Source organism: Camelina sativa, chromosome 15 (assembly GCF_030686135.1).
Source record: "Camelina sativa cultivar CO46 ecotype springtype chromosome 15, ASM3068613v1".
In the NCBI taxonomy this organism is placed as follows: domain Eukaryota; kingdom Viridiplantae; phylum Streptophyta; class Magnoliopsida; order Brassicales; family Brassicaceae; genus Camelina; species Camelina sativa.
In genome coordinates this window covers 18394853-18412807 of record NC_141894.1, presented here as the reverse complement: position 1 = coordinate 18412807, position 17955 = coordinate 18394853, and the positions used below count along the sequence as shown (strand labels likewise).

Genomic DNA, 17955 nt, shown 5'->3' with positions numbered 1-17955 from the left:
AAAGTTGAAAGCAATGTTTTTGAATAACTTAAAATTAAAAATAATTAAATAATAGTATAATTTCTAATTTTATGAAATATATATATATATATATATATATATATATAATATTTATATAGAAGTGAGTATTTACAAAATTTAGAATTAATAATTAACTGTATATTTTCCTTAATCTTTTTTCTATTTTTTGTAAAATTAATAACTTAAAATTAAAAATAAGTAAATAATATTATAATTTCAAATCTTATGAAATATATATATATATATAATCTCCTCATAATTATTTTAAAAAACTTTTTATTTTTTTATAAATTCTGTAATTTTTGATAATTATTTTTTCACATTATTAATTTTTTTTAAACAAAATATTTTAATTTTGTTGTAATCAAATTTCTCCTACTAAATATTAACTTTTACACATATCAAAATCTAAAATTAATAATTTGACACATGTCAAAATCTTATTAGTGGCTAACTTTCAAAATCCAACTTTATTATAATAAGATTTTGAAGGAAAGATATATTTCTAAGTCTTGAAACTCACTAAAACTCACTAGTCACTAATGCTATAGAAAAGGTCGCTGAAATTATAGTTATGTCTCTCAAACTATACATTCCTAGCAATTAGTAACTTTCCTGATACCAAAAACGAAAAAAAAAATTAATAACTTTCCTATAAAAGTAAAAAAGGTAGAGACACTTGCTTGGAAACCCAAGAGATGAGTGGCATCGTTTAAAGGTGTTCGTTCCACTTCCATCCCACTCCCACGCATGTGTAATAGTCTAAGGGCATGTTTATAGGGAGATCAGTTTAGTGTTCTTAGAGTATAAATATTGTAAAAATAATGTAAGATCAGTAGTTAAGAACTTTTGTTAAGAAGTTATTTATTGGGAGAACATGTGTAAGATCTTAAGATTTAATAATATAATATTTTTATAGAAATTTAAGAATGTTTAATAAATATATAGATTAATGTTTAAGAATGTGTAATACTATTTAATAATATAATGTTTATTAATTGCAAAACTTATAAAATTTTTACTAAAATTAAAAAAAAACAAACATATTACTTAATTAATTAAAACTTTTACCAAAAAGAAGTCAAAATCCAGCAAAAATGCCAAGAGATAGAATTAAAAACTTCACACATAGCTTTTAGGTGTAGTATGTATATAGTGTTATTCGTTACTCGATTTAGTGAAAAGGAATTGGTATATTTCATTGAGAAAGCTTGGATCATCCATTGTAAATTACATTCATTCAACAAAAAGGTATCATTCCAGAGATTATGGGCATGAGAAAGCTAATATAATCTCAGACATGGAAAATTAACTCCAGAGATATTTGATCAGACATCAGCTAGATAGTGCTTGTTCTTAGTCTCTAGATCTTGAGAATCTTATGCATCGAACCTCTTCACAAGGGATAGATCATTGAGCATCTTCTCAATTGCTTCATCATCATCAGGACATCGTCTGTTAGCGTCCCTGATTCGAGAAGGCTCAAGCCATTCAAATTTGGTTCCTTCGTTTACTTCTTTCTTCTCTCCACAAACAGGATCTTGGAGCATTTTCAGCCTCTTGCTAGAATCCAATACAGGGACCTTATTCTCCTTAGAAGTCATTCCATCCTCCAAAACTCGCTTCAAACGAGAAATACTTGGAGGCATCCCTGGTGTTTCTGGACCAGGAACATCATCATCTACTCCTATATCTTCTACTGGTCTTATATCAGCTCTCCCACTGAAGCTAAACGTGTGGCCTCTTTCTTGAGACTGACCATTATTGGAACGATATTCAGGAAAAACATTATCATCCTTCATACATACAGATGAATCATTCAGCGGAACAACATGTTCTCGGCTCCTGTAGCATTTCAAAAAATGATCCAAGGCAGTAATCAAAATCTCCACATTGACAAACACATTACAAGACAAAACAATCTCTATTTACTGAGGCAAAAGATCTCTCTCTAGCTAATGATTTTAAGAAATAAGAGAAAACGAAGATTAGTAGTACCTTGCTCCAGAACAATCTCGATCATCGACCTTCACAAACTTATGCATAATATTAGTGAACAGCGACGAAGCTCCACCGCCGGCGGCGGATTCAGCCGGCTTAAATCCGGACGGCAAGACACGACGCGGAACCTTCTCCGGCGGAGTATCCGTTCCGCTAGTAGCATCGCCGGAAACCAAACCCTTACTCGCCGACGACGGTTTTTGAAAGAAAGACAAAATCGATCTCTGACGCTGCATTTTGGAATTGTGTGAGTGAGAGAGAAAAAGCGAGAAACGATGTTTTCCGATTATGACGGCGCCGGAATCAATCGCCTCATCGATTAACCAAATCGACGAGAAGAAACGAAATATGAAGAAAGCTTTCGACGATCTCCAAGCTCACCGATCTCTTCTTTCACCATCTTTCAACCTCTCATGGTCTGAGATTGACTCTCACTTTTCCTCTCTCCAGTCTTCACTGCTCGACCGCTTCCGTCTCCTCCAATCGGCCGCGCCTCTTTCCGATTCCAATAAAATAGAAGCCTTAACATCGGAGACACCACTCGTTTGGCCGGAATTGAGAAAGTTTTGTGAGAAGAAAAAGAAATGTCGAAGCCAGTGAAAAATGAAACCAAGAGTGTGACACGTCATCTTAAGATCAACACAAGAACTGGTCTTGAATAAGATCAGTTGGGCTGATCTTATAGCCACTGTTCAATTAATTTGATTTTTAAAAAGGCTTAGATCACCCCATGTGATATCCCTATAAATATGGCCTAATAGACTCATAACAGTGATTATTTTAATATCTGGACCATTTCCCCACTTAACTTTAACTTTATTATATGGTCACTAGTCACTACTCACTAATGATGGCAGCTTTATGTCACACTTCTTGTTGACGTGTAGTACTTAGAAAAAGAGAAAATATGGGAATTCCTGGTTTTATTATTAAAACTTAAACACTCGTCTCCCGATATTAAATAGAAAAACAAAGAATTTGTAAAATTCCTGGTAAGGTTTTGGGACCCTAGAGAATCCATGGCTATTACTCTCACCAATTCCACTGTAAGTAGAGAGTTTTTTTTACTATTGTTTCCTTCACTTGTGGGTTTTTGATGATGAGAAATTTATCAATTTCGGTCTCAGCTGCATCATATGGACGCAAACCTGAAACGTTTAGGCGACATATATCCTTCTTTTCAGCTTGTAGCGTTTATAGGAATTTGTGCATATATGTAGACATGACAGTCTTAATTTTGGATTGTGTGTCCTTAAGAATGTTTACAGTTTTAGGGTTGGGAGCAAATGTAGTTACTCTTCTTTTGATTCTCATACTCACAGTAATGACAAGGAAGGATAGATGTAACAGAAGGGTAAGCAAGTAAGCCTAATTTCTGGTCTTTGTATTGATAATTAACAATTGATCCATTTCTCTTCTCTTCTTCTTTATATAGAAAAGCTACATTGAGAAGTGTGTGTTGTATGTAATACCTGCACTTGGAGTATGTATGTCATGTGTGGACTTTGTGGTGCTTCTGAGAACGAACCGTAGGAGAGAAGTCATTCTCTGTTTACTCCCTTTGTCTCGTCTCGCAATGTGGGTAAGGTTCTTGTTATCAAACTAAGAATCTTCTTCTTTGTCTCTCTCTTCTGTTTTCTGTCCTGAAGCTTGTTTTACTCTGCAGGTTGTTGTCATGCTCTCATCAAAGTTCGCTTGTGCTTGCTGTGTTTTTAGTAGCCGGATTCTATGTTTCTGGTGGATCTTAAGATCCCTAACAGAGGCCCTTCATCTTACCATGATTTTCACTTTACAGGTAATTCAATTGTCTTTATAAATCTGTCACAATAAGTAGTTCCTTAACATAATTTGGACTCTGTACAGGAGGTTTTCCTGATCATGTTGGACATTACTTTTGGTATCTCTGTTAATGTCCTCAGGATAAAGCAGACTCCCCTAAAAATCAGGTATATGCTTTTAGTATGGCTCTCTTATTTATTTTATTTTCCTTTTTTTTTTTGCCTCTCCAGATTCTTATTCTCATTGTAGTTCTTTGGAAGATCCACTTATTGAAGAAGGTGACGATCAAATGCGCATTGTACGGCATCTCTCTTCCATCTAACTAATTAGTACTTGTTTTAAAGAGTAGTTAAACCAACAGATCTATTCATTTTTTGAAGGAGAAAACTAGAAGCTGGTGGGATTTGTTCACTTTTGCGTACATCGGTTCAATAATGAAACATGGCTCAGAGAAGCAGCTAGAATTTGAAAATCTACTTCCACTCCCACCTGATATGGATCCTTTTACATGTTGTGAGAATTTATTAAGATGCTGGCAACTTCAAGAGTGCAATAATGGCTCAAACCCATCACTATTTTGGTCAATTTCTGGTGTATATGGATGGCCATATCTTCGCCTTGGACTGTTGAAGGTACATTTGCTTTTTTTCACTTTCTTGTAATCTTTGTTACTATATATTTGCTACTGAAAAATATAAACTTTTGCAGGTGTTCAATGATTGCATTGGCTTTGCAGGCCCCTTATTTCTCAACAGACTTATCAAGTATCTAGAAAAAGGTCTCCATTCTTCTTAATGATTTTAGTAAATATGTTTACGGCTGGAATCACTGACACTGTTTCTCACTGAACAGGTTCAGAAAGTTCTGTTGGCTACACCCTCGCTATCTCCTTGGGCCTCACATCTATCTTTAAGTAAATATATTCCTAGACACAACTTTTATTTAACTCAAATCTGTAGAAATATTTATAGGCACTTCTGATACATGTTTTTTTTTTTTTTTTTTTTTTTTGTCCTGTAGGTCCTTTCTTGATACACAATATACGTTTCGTCTTTCAAAGCTTAAACTGAAGCTAAGATCTAGTATAATGAGTGTTATCTACAGGAAGGTAAAACATGTGAAAAGTGAAAACTTGTATTGTGATTGGTGGTACTTGGTTCCTTAAATATCTTGAAAGTGAACTATTTATCAAACAAGACGTTTGTATATAAACAGTATGTTTTGGAACCTTTTACTTTGCTTTAGTGAGTATTCGATTCAGGATATTTAAACATCTTAGCCATATGACTTCACCTTTTAAGGGGTTTGATACGATATGTAGTAACTTGACGTATCAAACACTTTTGGTTCTTTGGTCAAGGATGTTGATTGAGAGAGTATATTGTATATATGCAGTGTTTGTTGGTGAACACAGCGAACCGGTCAGGCTTTTCTGAGGGCGAGATTCAAACATTTATGTCGGTAGATGCTGACCGCATTGTTAACTTGTGCAACAGTTTGCATGACATGTGGAGGTAACAACATCTGCCTGTGAATAATGAATTTGTTTCCTTATTGATTATCGATAGAATATCCACTCTTTCATTCTCATTCGATATATTTGTCTCAGCCTGCCTCTGCAAATTGGGATAGCTTTGTATTTTTTGTATACCCAAGTCAACTTTGCTTTTCTGTCTGGACTTGCAATCACGATCTTGTTGATTCCGGGTACGAGCTTACATCACATTTCCTAATATATGGAGTGCCCACATTTCTCATATACATTTTTTTTTTTTTTCAGTCAATAAATGGATATCTGTGCTGATTGCATCTGCAACAGAGAAAATGATGAAGCTTAAAGATGAGAGGTATAGGACTATATTTTATTCAAGGCCAAAAGTTTAGTTCTGTCGCCAGAAAGTTTCTTAAGTGTGATCCTATGGGGTATTTGAGTAGTGATTTCTCACATTGTAAAAGGTTTTGTTATCCGTCAGGATTAGAAAAACAGGAGAGCTCCTAACAAACATCCGCACACTTAAAATGTATGGGTGGGATAACTGGTTTGCTAATTGGTTGAAGGAAACAAGAGCCACCGAAGTGACTCACTTAGCGGTTATGTTTCCGTATCCCTCCTTTTGCTATTTAAACGGTCCTAATAGTAAGTGCTTTGTATTAACAGTTATTTTTTTCGTTTGGCTTTTCTAGACTCGGAAAGATTTAGATGCTTGGTGTGTTTTCTTTTGGGCGACAACACCAACTCTTTATTCTCTTTCCACTTTTGGTCTCTATGCTCTGATGGGTCATCAACTTGATGCAGCAACGGTACTTATTGAATATTTTTCTATAATATCTTCTGCTTCAAATTTGTAAAAACACTTGTTGACACTCCTGATACTTCTTTTTTTCCAGGTTTTTACTTGTCTTGCTCTGTTTAATAGCTTAATCTCTCCATTAAACTCGTTTCCTTGGGTCATCAATGGGCTCATTGATGTAAGCTTGTTATTCAGTCATGTTGAGTAGCGTTTTATCAACCATTTCATTTTCAGTTATATATATAATTTGTTCCCTTGTTACAGGCATTTATATCCACCAGGCGTGTGAGCAAGTTCTTGTGTTGTTTTGAGCATAGAAAAGTATTTTCAATAGACTCTGGTTTGACCTCTGAAGACTTATCTGTATTTGTGGAAGATGCATCTTGTACTTGGTCAAGTAACGTAGAAGATGATTATAACTTGACAATAAAACATGTAAGCCTAAGAGTGCCAAAGGGATCCTTTGTTGCAGTTATCGGTGAGGTATAGCAATCATCCCCATCTTTGTTAATCTTAGTATCCCTTTCTTTACTTGTAGTATCATTCATCTGATTAAATTATGATTAACTATTTTTAGTATCATTCTTTAACTATTTTTTCAGGTTGGTTCAGGTAAAACATCTTTGTTGAATTCACTATTAGGGGAAATGCAGTGTGTTCATGGATCAATTCTATTAAATGGGTCTGTGGCATACGTACCACAGGTTTGTAAACTGATAAACAAAGGTTCTATGCTTCTTTTTCTTTTTGGTTTCAACATTCAATTATGACAAGTCTTACATTGACCTCAATTTACTGTAAGGTCCCATGGATTTTATCTGGAACACTACGCGAAAATATCTTATTTGGGAAGCTTTTTGACTCCAAAAGGTCTAGTAAATTTGCTTCAGCCACACATTTTATGCACTTGTACTCAAAATGTTCTGTTTTACAATCGAGTATATATACGCAAAGTTAGTTGTTAGATATATAGTTTATCTAGGAAAATGCATAGTTTAATCTTCCTGTTTAAACTAGGTATTTCGACACACTGAGTGCTTGTGCACTAGATGTGGATATTTCACTTATGGCTGGAGGTGACATGGCATGTATAGGCGATAAAGGAGTAAACTTATCTGGAGGGCAGAGAGCTCGGCTTGCTTTGGCCAGGTTTGATTTCTCTATATATCATGCTCTTTCACCATCCATCGATCAAGTGTTGTGTTTCTGATGATTTTGTGTGTGCATAATCAACAGGGCTATTTATCGTAGTTCAGACATGTATCTGCTTGATGATGTATTGAGTGCAGTGGATTCACAAGTAGGCTGTTGGATATTGCAAAGAGCACTTATGGGTCCTCTGTTGAACAAAAAGACTCGCGTTATGTGCACTCACAACTTGCAGGTTTCGAATCTCTCTTTACAATTGAAAATATATCAAGATTCAATGTATTTGTCAGTGTCTTTGGGATCAAGTTTGACATAGTGATCAATATTTTGATAACCCTCCTGCAGATGTACTTATTATGATGACACCTAATTAAATTTGTTTTCTCATACCGTCGAGCTCTTTTTACTACGACAGGCGATATCTTGTGCACATATTGTGGTTGTGATGGACAAAGGAAAAGTGAAATGGTCAGGACCTGTTACCGATATGCCTAAATCCATCTCTCCAACAGTTTCTTTAACCAATGACTTTGATATGTCATCACCAAATCACTTTACCAAACGAAAAGAACCTCTTTCTATCAAGAAAGGCGATGTTGATGAAATTAGTGCAGCTGCAAATATTGTCAAATTGGAGGAAAGAAAAGAGGGTCGAGTTGAAGTAATGGTTTATAGGTAAAGAAAATATTTGCTTAACCATGTTATTTTTTTTTTTCTTGATTATGTATAAGTAAGTGATCGACTTAACTGTTTTTGCAGGAGCTATGCTGTGTTTTCTGGTTGGTTCATTACAATTGTAATATTGGTTTCAGCTGTTTTGATGCAAGCTTCCCGTAATGGGAGTGATTTGTGGTTATCCTATTGGGTTGACAAGGCAGGAAGAGGAGTATCACATTACTCAACCTCGTTTTATTTGGTATTAAAATTCTCTGTAAAATCCCATGAAACGTAACTCTATCCTTTGTGTTATTGAGTTTAATGTCACTACCAATCGTGCAGATGGTTCTCTGTATCTTATGCATTATCAACTCTATATTAACCTTGGTGAGGGCATTCTCGTTTGCATTTGGAGGATTAAAAGCAGCAGTGCGTGTTCATAATGCATTAATCAGTAACCTTATAAATGCACCTACACAGTTCTTTGATCAGACACCAAGTGGAAGAATACTAAACAGGTTAGAGACAAGATTAGAAAACAGTTTGGATCATGTGTCTTGTTCTTCGTCTTAATCCCAGTTTTTGGTTCCTCTGTTCAGGTTTTCATCTGATCTATATACGATTGATGACTCTCTTCCGTTTATTCTCAACATTCTTCTAGCAAATTTTGTTGGCTTGTTAGGGATTATTTTAGTATTGTCTTATGTTCAGGTTTTTCCCAAACTCTTCTCTCTTGTTTTTAGGTATCATTCTTTTGTTTTTTTGGAAAGGAGTTACATCAGTGTAAAATATGTATACAGGTTCTGTTCCTGCTTCTGCTTCTACCATTTTGGTATATATACAGCAAGCTTCAGGTACTTTAGCCTCTTTTAATATATTAGCCATTCTGATATTATTTTGGTTTTTTCTTTTTTTTTTTTTTTTTAGTGAAGAAAGAGGAGGTGTAAGTTTCTACTAAATGAAAATTGTTTCAGTTCTTCTACAGGTCAACATCAAGGGAACTACGAAGGTTGGACAGTGTTTCACGATCACCAATATACGCATCTTTCACGGAGACACTTGATGGGTCATCAACTATCAGAGCTTTTAAGTCTGAGGTAGTTTAGGTTCTGCTTCAAAAAGAATTTGTTGTTATGATTGGAATGAATGTCAGGTTTTGCTTCTCTGCTTTAATGCTAGTTAGATTATGCATGACAGGACCATTTCATCGCTAGGTTTATGGAGCACTTGGGGTTATACCAGCGGACTACTTACTCAGAGATAATTGCAAGCTTGTGGCTCTCCTTGCGTCTGCAGGTACATACGACGAATACATCTTTCCTTATGTTTCCGTTGGGAATTTAAGACCGTTTTCAAATATCTTGTAACAATGTTTGTTTCATGCAATGTGCTCTGCAAGAAATGAGTATGGAATTAATCTCTACAAGGTGCAGTTGTTAGGAGCAATGATTGTCTTTTTTGTCGCCGTAATGGCTGTTATCGGCTCCCGGGGAAAGTTTCCAATCAGTTTTGGTACACCTGGATTGGTAAGGAATTGAAGTTTTCATAAATTTATAGGAAAAGTGAAAGCATTAAAATGTAATGTATGATTTGAATCACAGGTGGGATTAGCGCTCTCATATGCAGCTCCACTGGTTTCTTTGTTAGGTAGCTTCTTAACAAGTTTCACTGAAACAGAGAAGGAAATGGTTTCTGTTGAAAGGGTTCTCCAGGTAATGATTCTTATTAATTAACTTCCATATGCCTAGTAGTGTTACTAATAATAATACATGAACGAACCATGCTCTCTCGCCTGTATGAAATAGTATATGGATGTGCCTCAAGAAGAAGTTTCCGGTCGCCAATCTCTCAGCGGTAAGTGGCCGGTTCAAGGGTTGGTTGAGTTTCACAATGTGACGATGAGATACATCTCAAGTCTGCCTCCAGCACTCAATCACATTTCTTTTACAATCCAAGGAGGAATGCAGGTACATGTATCGCCAAACCAAGCCAAGCAATCTATAAACAGACTGTTTTTTTTCTGTTTCATGAAAGAACAAATTTTGTTCGTTGATCAGGTAGGAGTAATTGGAAGAACTGGAGCTGGAAAATCTTCCATCTTGAATGCCCTTTTCCGGCTTACCCCTGTTTGTAGTGGAGAGATAATGGTGGATGGAATTAACATACACCATCTTCCAATTAGAGAGCTTCGTTCTCGCCTCGCTATTGTTCCTCAGAGCCCTTTTCTGTTTCAAGGATCACTGAGGTTACAACTCTTTTACTCAATTTCATATTCAATATATCAGGGTCTTGCTTTTGCAGTTTCCATGATAAAAAGTTGTGCTTCTCATAGGAATAACCTTGATCCTCTTGGGTTGAGTGAGGATTGGAGAATCTGGGAGATCCTAGACAAGTGTAAAGTCAAGGCAGAGGTAGAAAGTGCAGGAGGGTTAGATTCCATTGTAAAGGAATCTGGATGTTCCTTTTCTGTTGGGCAGAGACAGCTTCTGTGCCTTGCCCGTGCTCTACTCAAGTCATCAAAGATCCTATGCCTTGATGAATGCACCGCCAACATTGACGTTCACACAGCTTCCCTACTGCAGAGCACAATATCGAGCGAATGCAAAGGCGTAACCGTCATCACCATTGCTCACCGCATTTCAACGGTTCTTGATTTGGATAGCATCCTTATTCTTCATCGCGGAATCCTGGTTGAACAAGGAATACCGCAACATCTTCTGCAAGATGACTCCTCAACTTTCTCAAGCTTTGTCAGAGCTTCCAAGTGAAATGTTGTTAGTATTTGTTACTTCTCTGATCTTTGCTAAATAAAACATGTCTTCATGATTTGATGATCTAACAACTAAAGAAAATGAAACAAAACTGGTTTCAGCATTAGTAGCCTTGTTTGAGTGTCATTTATATGCTCAGTTTTTCATCATAAATGACTCTTCTTGGACCTCTCAAATGGAAACATTACTACAAAAAAAAAAAAAAAAAAAGATAGATTCCTACACATTTCGCAATTGTTATTGTTTGCTTTTCTTCCAACAAGTTAGTTCACAAGGGATTTGTTCTTCTTTGCAACTTAAAACAGCGTTAGCCAAGAGTTTCCCAAGCCAAGCATGATAGAGTAGTCCCCTTGATCCGAGCCCTGCAAATACCCAGAATTTACTAGACTCACCTGCTGCACCACCTATGAGCTTATCTACACATCCCAAGAGCGGCAGTGACCCATGGCTTGTGACAGGCGGCATTGCTCTCAACCCTGCCCTAGCTCCCGTAAATCTCCACTTCTCTATGTCTGGATAAACTGCAATCGCCTTCGGAAGAAGCTCCTCGAGAGCTCTTGAAGCTTCCTCTGCTGTGACATCCGATGAATAATTTCTTGATTGCCACTCCCACGTGGATCCCATGTGTAGATTACGAGATCCCTGAACTGCGAGCCATGCATCTGACAAGATCGAAGGTCCACCATCAGGGTAACCCCTGCAATAGAGAATTTTAAAAGTAAACTAACCAATAAAACATGTTGCTGGGCTAGACGTCGCAATGCGAGTACATCAACACTTTATTTTTCAATGAAGGTCCCACACTTAACAAAAACCTCAGGCTGTAGTGAGAGTCCAACCAGAAGTGTAATATAGAATGAGGATGTAAAAGTTAATATCGGGGAAATGAAATAGCAGTATTGGAAGAAAATACTAGGAATGGACAATTTTTTATGGGGTCAAGGTCTCTATATGTTTAGAGGTATTGAGCAGAGAGAAGAAATACCTGGCACTCTCGGGTAACTCCAAATGAGTAATGACACCTCGGCAAGTCCTTAAAGGTAGCTTTCCAATAAGCCCTGGAAGAAAGTCTATCTTGGATCCAAGACATATTACTACTGCATCATATTCTCCTACACATAACAAGAACGAAGCTGTGATGAGAACCAAAGAGAAAAGGCATGGATACTCTACCAACGGAATGTTAATAGCTATCTACTCTTAAATGCTCATATAGACTCATATGATGCTTTCAGACCAGATTTTATCTACAACTAAGTTTATCACATCAGTTTTAAAAGGATGTTTCCATAAAGCTTATGCGAGTGCAAGAGTTAACCCAAAATATAAGAATCTAGTTCAAATGATGTGAAACCTGAGAAAATCACATTACTCACCTTCAAGTTCGAACACATCATCTATAGATTTCTTCACCAAAGTTACGTTTTTCCTTCCAAGTGATGCCTCTGCTGTGTTCTGGCATGCTAGAAAGAGTGCCTGCAGAATGGGTCGGTAAAAGCTTTGTTGCTAACATATAAAAAAAAATTCAAAATCTGTTGTTTTATGTCTGTTAACCTGGAGATATCGCTGCGGATTAACATTCATAGCTTCTGGAAAATAGAAGGCACAGTTTAAAGGCAGGCATAGATTGGGGACAAGATTTTGTGCACCATCTTTGTCAATAGTCTCTACTACACAGCTAGCAAGGCAGTTTCGAGCATTCTAATGGCAGAAGTAATAAACAATAAAACTACGGGTTTAGTTAAAAATATCTCTCGAGTATCTAAGTCAAGTTCAAACTTACATCACTCATTAAATCTAGAGTCTTGGCATTTGTTGCTGGTCTCAAGATTCCCCTGAAGCAAGAAGAAGAACTTCCTTTCAAGGGCAGGAAAAAGTCAAGTGTTTTATTGAGAGTGTGTGTGTACCTTCTTCGAACCAAAAAATTTCCGAAACTCTTATTAGAGTCTCCCTTCTCAGCATATGGGTAACAGGGAGAAGAAGCCGCTGTCTCGGCAACATTTAAGAGCTCTAAACATTCTCTCCAACACTCAGCACCATGCCAAAGTAGCTTGCCTACATGAAGTAAAAACCTCTATGAAACTAAGCATTACAATAAAGTATAAACTCTTCCGACTAAATCTCAGAGAACGGTCAATCACAAAAAGGGGGCAACGTGATCTACCTTTAGGAGAATAAGGGTGGAGTAGCCCTCCGGACACTCCAGAAGCTCCACCTCCGATGCCAATTTCATCATATACATCAACACTTATTCTCAGCTCCTTTGGACACTCCTGCAGGAAACAAAAAAAAAAGTTGTTAGTGATTCGCCAAAATGTTAAATCCCGAAGCAGATTTCTCTCAACACAATCACAATCAGAAAATGAAATTGTAACCTTAAGCAGGTGCCACGCAACAGAGATTCCAGCAAAACCCGCACCAAGCACGGCGTACCTTGATTGAATAATAAAAAAAAAAAAAAACCTAAAAATTACAATGCGAAAGGAGAGAAAGGTGTGAGAAAAAGAGCAGAGTTAACCTAAGAGGAGGACGGTTGGGAATAGAAAGAGACACCGAAGACGAAGAAGAAGAAGAAGAAGAAGAAGAAGAAGAAGAGGCGAAACAACGGGGAAACTCAGAGAAGCCTGGCCAGACCGAGAGAGAAAAAGTGTGAAAAACAGCATTGGTCATTGTGTTACACGACAATACGTTTGGTACTAATGGCCGTTCAAACAGTTATTTTACCATGTTCTATGTTATTTAAACAAACCTTACCCATGCTTTGAGGCCTTGTGTACGCGGTATGGGCGGCAGTACGTACGCGGTATCGATAGCGGTACGGTACTAGAGTCAATAGTGGTACGTACGCAGTAAGATAGCAGTACGGTACCAGGGTCGATAGCAGTACGTACGTAGTACAATAGCGGTACGGTACCAGAGACGGTAGCGATATGGTATCCAGAGACGGTAGCGATATGGTATCCAGTGCCGATAGCGATACGGTATCCAGAGACGATAGTGATACGGTATCCAGTGCTGATAGCGATACAATACTAGGGACGATCGAAGGACCGATTACGGATCGATCGGGGAGTCGATTGCAGTACGATAGAAAGACGTTATTCGGACAACACCAGGTCGGTATCCGGGTAATAGGACATACAGACCGTGGTACAGGAGGACACTGGACATGAGTTTGATAGACTGAGAGGATTTGAATGGAAATGGAGAGTTCAAGACTACTGAAGTAGTGAACAGACATTTGAACTGAAGAAACGGAATCCTTAGCTGCTTAGATGATGGAGGCATGTAATTTTCTGGATGAAACGGGACGTTTCGGTGTTTGGTCTAAGTTACAGTCAGAGTGACATTGATAGTGTAGTGAGAGTGACAGTGACAGTGTGGACTGTCGGGGAACGGTCGCATCGAAGAGCGATGGATCAGGCCGATAGACAAGGTTGGATCGATATGACTATGGGCCGATGGGTGGCCCGAGAACTCGGAATCTCTGCGGAGATTTAAGCCGACTCACGCGGATAGAAACCCGAGAGAAATGAAAACTCGCGGAAAAGGAAAAATTGATCGGATAAGGAGAGTAGGGAATAAAAAGGGAATTTAGGGGACGATAGGGCTTATCGTTTTGAGGAAACTCAAGGCGGTTTAGTCGACCCTATATATAGGATATAAACCCTTAGACTCTATAGAATGTTTTGCATAGACAGCCGAGAGCCACCGCGAGAGAGAGAAGGATTCTATCAAGCTTAAACCGAGAGAGATCCTAGTCATAGTCGAGAAGGGGACGGTAAGCGTTCCTCCACCTTGATCTGTCGATGGTTATGGTTAAGTTATCAGTTGTTAACAATGATGATCTGACCGTGTAGAGCCAGAGATAGGATTTGTACAGGGGAACCGAGAGACTTAACTAAGGTTGAGACCGAAGGTGAGTGTGTGACTGTGGCCAAGTTATGTGGTCGATCTCACGACTCGTGGTTTATTTAATTAGTGTCTGATAGCTTGTCTTGTTTGGGGGATATTGCAATATGAAACGTGGTTGGTCTATGTGATTTAGACAACTATCGTATGTGTGTTATTGATTTGCTTGACTTGATTGGAATAGACCCTATTCGGAAAGAGATTATTGAACTAAGCCTACTGAGACAGGATGACCGCTCCACTAAGAAAACTTTGTTTGCTTATGCCTCCTTTTTAATGGACGCAGGGAAAGATAGGTTGTATGACCAGGATATTAGTGGCTGAGCGGCTCGCGTTAAAATGGCAATGAAGGGGGATGATGGAGGCTTTGGGTAGAATTATCGTGTTTAAGTATTTTTATTTTTAATCGTCAGCCTATGGCATGGATTTGGGATGTTCGAACCTCATGATTAATTTGAATGCATCTTTTAAGTTATTTTACCTGTTATATCTTTTCGCTGTTGCATATTGTTAAACAAACGAGTTAAAAATTTGGTTTGGATCGGTTCTGTTATTGGTTGATTTAGAGAAATCAGCTTGACTTTTAACCAGTGGTGTACGTGCAGCCACCGCCTTCACGGAATTAACCAATCGGTTTCTCTGAATTAACCAATAATCCAAATCTATCTTAACAATTTTTGGAGTACATTTTTGTGCCATATTTTTTTTTTGTATTCAAACAAGTCCTAACTAAATTCTATACAATCCATACAACCAAACACAATCATTTTTTTTTGACAACAAGGTACAAGATCAGCTCAAACAAGCCAATTGGTAGGAAAAATGTTTACAAAGGTAATTTGATGTGACTCAATTCTATCACGACGCGCCAGCTTGTTTGCATTACCATTCTGCGTTCGGGGGATTAAAACTAATGAAAAAGATGGAATTCCTCCTTATCCGCCTCAATCTCGTCCAAATATATCTTGAAGGCAGGCCACTCGGAAGGCGAAGACACCATCTTCACCTAATCAGAACAGTCTGTGAGAAAAACAACATTCTCATTATCCGCACCAATCATACATCGCATTGTTCATATTAGAGCTTCCACTTCTGCATGGAAGGGTGACAAGCTACAGCAAAGGTTAGATGCACCCATAGTGGGAGATTCCCCCTCAGGAGAAATGCAATACCATCCTCGTCCTGTATACCGGTCAGTCACCTTCCAAGATCCATCCACAAAGCATCGACAACTGATTCCATGTCTGTTGACTGCAACAATATCCTTAATCATAGGACCAGAAGTGGGTCGAGACCCGTCCTGGGGAGATATTCCTAATGTGTCTGCTTTGCTAACTGTAAAATCGCTAGTGGGTTGGAATCCAAACTGCTAAAATTTTTATCATTCCTAGCCTTCCAAATATACCAGAGAATCCATGGGAAAATATCCGCTGAAGGACTCTGCAGAAATGTCCAAAATAAATAGTGCGAGCTCGTGTCAATAAAAGTTTCAACTCTAAGCGTATGATTGACGGGCGATCCAAAATGCAACGCTGGTCTCGGGGATTGAGCAGGAATCCAGGGATCAGACCATACTAAAATGGAATCACCGGATCCTACTCGTTTAATAAGTCCTTTGTTTACTAGAGAGCGAGCAGACACCATACTTTGCCATCCATAAGACGGTGAATAAGATTTAATTGGATCCAAGGGGTTGGAATGCCTATAGTACCGACCTTTAATAACCTTCGCAAATATAAGTTTGGAACTGTAATTAACTGCCAGAGTTGTTTAGCCAACAACGCGGTGTTAAAATCATCCAAACACCAAAAACCCAATTGTCCATCTAGTTTATCAACACATAACTTGTCCCAAGCTATCCAATGTAACCCTCGTGTGTCCCTAGAAGCACTCCACCAAATATTAGAAATCGCGCTAATAAGTTTTTGTGTAACCGTTTTCGGAAGACGGAAGCAAGACATGACAAAGGTAGGGACGACAGTCGCTACCGATTTGATCATGACCTCTCTCTCTCCCCCCCCCCATAGACGACAACCGGGCAGGCCAGCCACCTGTTTGTTTTTGAAATCGATCCTAAAAAAGGAAATCTTTTTTTTGAACCCCCAAGACTTTCAAGAATGCCCAAATAAAGGCTCATACCACCCAAGGTAGTAATTCACAATACTTATTTTAACTCCTCTCCTAGATCCGCATCATTTGTATGCCCAAATTGAACCGAAGACTTCTAGAAGTTAATTTGTTGTCTAGAGACCCGTTCGTACTGCTGTAGAATCCCTAAAATAGCCTCACACTGCTCCTTTGTAGCACGACAGAAAAAAGACAATCGTCTGCAAACAACAAGTGAGAGACCGCGGGGCAAGCAGTCGACACCTTAATAAACGTGATGAGCTTGGACCGTTCCGCCTTGCGGAGATATGCAATGAGAATCTCTGTGCAAAGAATAAAGAGATATGGCGATAGGGGGTCTTCCTGTCGGAGCCCTCTAGAAGGAAGTATGGAACCATGTGGTTGACCATTTATTAAGACTTTATACTGAATAGACGTCCCACACCACATAACCCAAGAATCCATTTTTCACGAAAACCTAATTTTCGCAGCAAATGTTCAATGAAAGACCAATATACTCGATCATAGGCCTTACTCATGTCTGTTTTAATAGCCATAAACTTACCCTTACAAGAAGGGTTGGTGCGGAGACCATGAAACATGTCTTGAGCAATCAAAATATTATCTGTAATCAAACGTCCCTCCACAAAAGCCGATTGTGTCTCAGAGATCAATACCTACAAAAAGGAACACAAACGCTGACATAATATCTTTGAGATAATCTTATATCCAACATTACAAAGATTGATGGGTCTCCATTCAGTCATCCGAGTCGGCTTATCCACCTTAGGGATAAGACAAATATTTGTCATATTTAGTCTTTTATCAAAAATACCATTCTGAAAGAAGGAGTTAACCAAATGCATTAAATCAGCCCTAACTGTATTCCATGCTCGCTGATAAAAAAGGGCCGTCATACCATTCGGTCCAGGGGATTTATCAGGATGCATCATAAACAAAGTCTCTCTGAGTTCCTGTTTTGTATCTGATCGCATCAAGGATTCATTAATTTCACCCGTGATAAACGTGCACACTTCACCCAGTGTTTCCTCGAAATCTGTAGGGTCAGTGGATGTGAAAAGCTCTTGAAAATAAGAGGTAGCTATGCCCTATACCTTAGTCTCCTCCATAACCCAATGTCCATCCTCGTTATAAGGACCCACAATGTGATTCTTAGCTCGTCTTTGTTTATCTAAGCATGAAAATAACTAGTATTTTGATCCTCAATGGCTTTCTGGTGGGGAAATCATGGAATTCCTAGCTTTCGC

At 38.2% G+C, this 17955-nt stretch overlaps 3 protein-coding genes across 16 annotated transcripts; 1 reads left to right on the top strand and 2 right to left on the bottom strand.

Annotated features, from left to right (window-relative positions):
• Nucleotides 1-1194: 1194 nt before the first annotated feature.
• Nucleotides 1195-2742, bottom strand: LOC104747249 (DNA mismatch repair protein MSH7). Its single transcript, XM_010468851.3, has 2 exons — nucleotides 2020-2742; nucleotides 1195-1866 (listed from the first exon to the last, which is right to left on the bottom strand). The coding sequence occupies exons 1-2, from the start codon at nucleotides 2256-2258 to the stop codon at nucleotides 1401-1403; spliced, it is 705 nt and encodes a 234-aa protein (XP_010467153.1). The 5' UTR covers nucleotides 2259-2742; the 3' UTR covers nucleotides 1195-1400.
• Nucleotides 2743-2918: 176 nt separating this feature from the next.
• Nucleotides 2919-10822, top strand: LOC104747250 (ABC transporter C family member 13). 9 transcript variants are annotated; one of them, XR_015582349.1, is made up of 34 exons: nucleotides 2919-3068; nucleotides 3150-3191; nucleotides 3290-3376; nucleotides 3458-3604; nucleotides 3689-3817; nucleotides 3886-3968; nucleotides 4051-4099; nucleotides 4182-4433; nucleotides 4510-4579; nucleotides 4654-4714; nucleotides 4822-4909; nucleotides 5197-5315; nucleotides 5411-5508; nucleotides 5582-5648; nucleotides 5775-5892; nucleotides 5986-6102; nucleotides 6190-6270; nucleotides 6357-6575; nucleotides 6695-6796; nucleotides 6895-6962; nucleotides 7110-7241; nucleotides 7329-7476; nucleotides 7657-7916; nucleotides 8001-8157; nucleotides 8241-8416; nucleotides 8498-8609; nucleotides 8699-8752; nucleotides 8873-8995; nucleotides 9082-9194; nucleotides 9332-9424; nucleotides 9500-9610; nucleotides 9704-9865; nucleotides 9956-10143; nucleotides 10231-10822. XR_015582349.1 is itself a non-coding variant. In XM_087488645.1 (34 exons), exons 1-34 carry the CDS (start codon nucleotides 3042-3044, stop codon nucleotides 10664-10666), a joined length of 4275 nt encoding a protein of 1424 aa, XP_087344771.1. In that variant the 5' UTR covers nucleotides 2921-3041; the 3' UTR covers nucleotides 10667-10822. The 9 variants fall into 9 exon arrangements, 4 of the variants coding, with proteins under 4 accessions (XP_087344771.1, XP_087344772.1, XP_010467156.2 ...); XR_015582350.1 differs by having other exon boundaries at nucleotides 9298-9424; XR_015582348.1 differs by having other exon boundaries at nucleotides 2920-3068; nucleotides 9096-9194; nucleotides 9298-9424.
• Nucleotides 10751-13401, bottom strand: LOC104773265 (uncharacterized). Of its 6 annotated transcripts, none has more exons than XM_019237313.2 (9): nucleotides 13188-13401; nucleotides 13045-13102; nucleotides 12834-12942; nucleotides 12577-12724; nucleotides 12453-12526; nucleotides 12224-12370; nucleotides 12046-12145; nucleotides 11655-11781; nucleotides 10751-11366 (listed from the first exon to the last, which is right to left on the bottom strand). In XM_019237313.2, the coding sequence occupies exons 4-9, from the start codon at nucleotides 12668-12670 to the stop codon at nucleotides 10907-10909; spliced, it is 1002 nt and encodes a 333-aa protein (XP_019092858.2). In that variant the 5' UTR covers nucleotides 12671-12724; nucleotides 12834-12942; nucleotides 13045-13102; nucleotides 13188-13401; the 3' UTR covers nucleotides 10751-10906. The 6 variants fall into 6 exon arrangements, with proteins under 6 accessions (XP_019092858.2, XP_019092857.2, XP_010467157.3 ...); XM_019237312.2 differs by having other exon boundaries at nucleotides 12453-12522; XM_010468855.3 differs by having other exon boundaries at nucleotides 12453-12504.
• Nucleotides 13402-17955: the final 4554 nt, after the last annotated feature.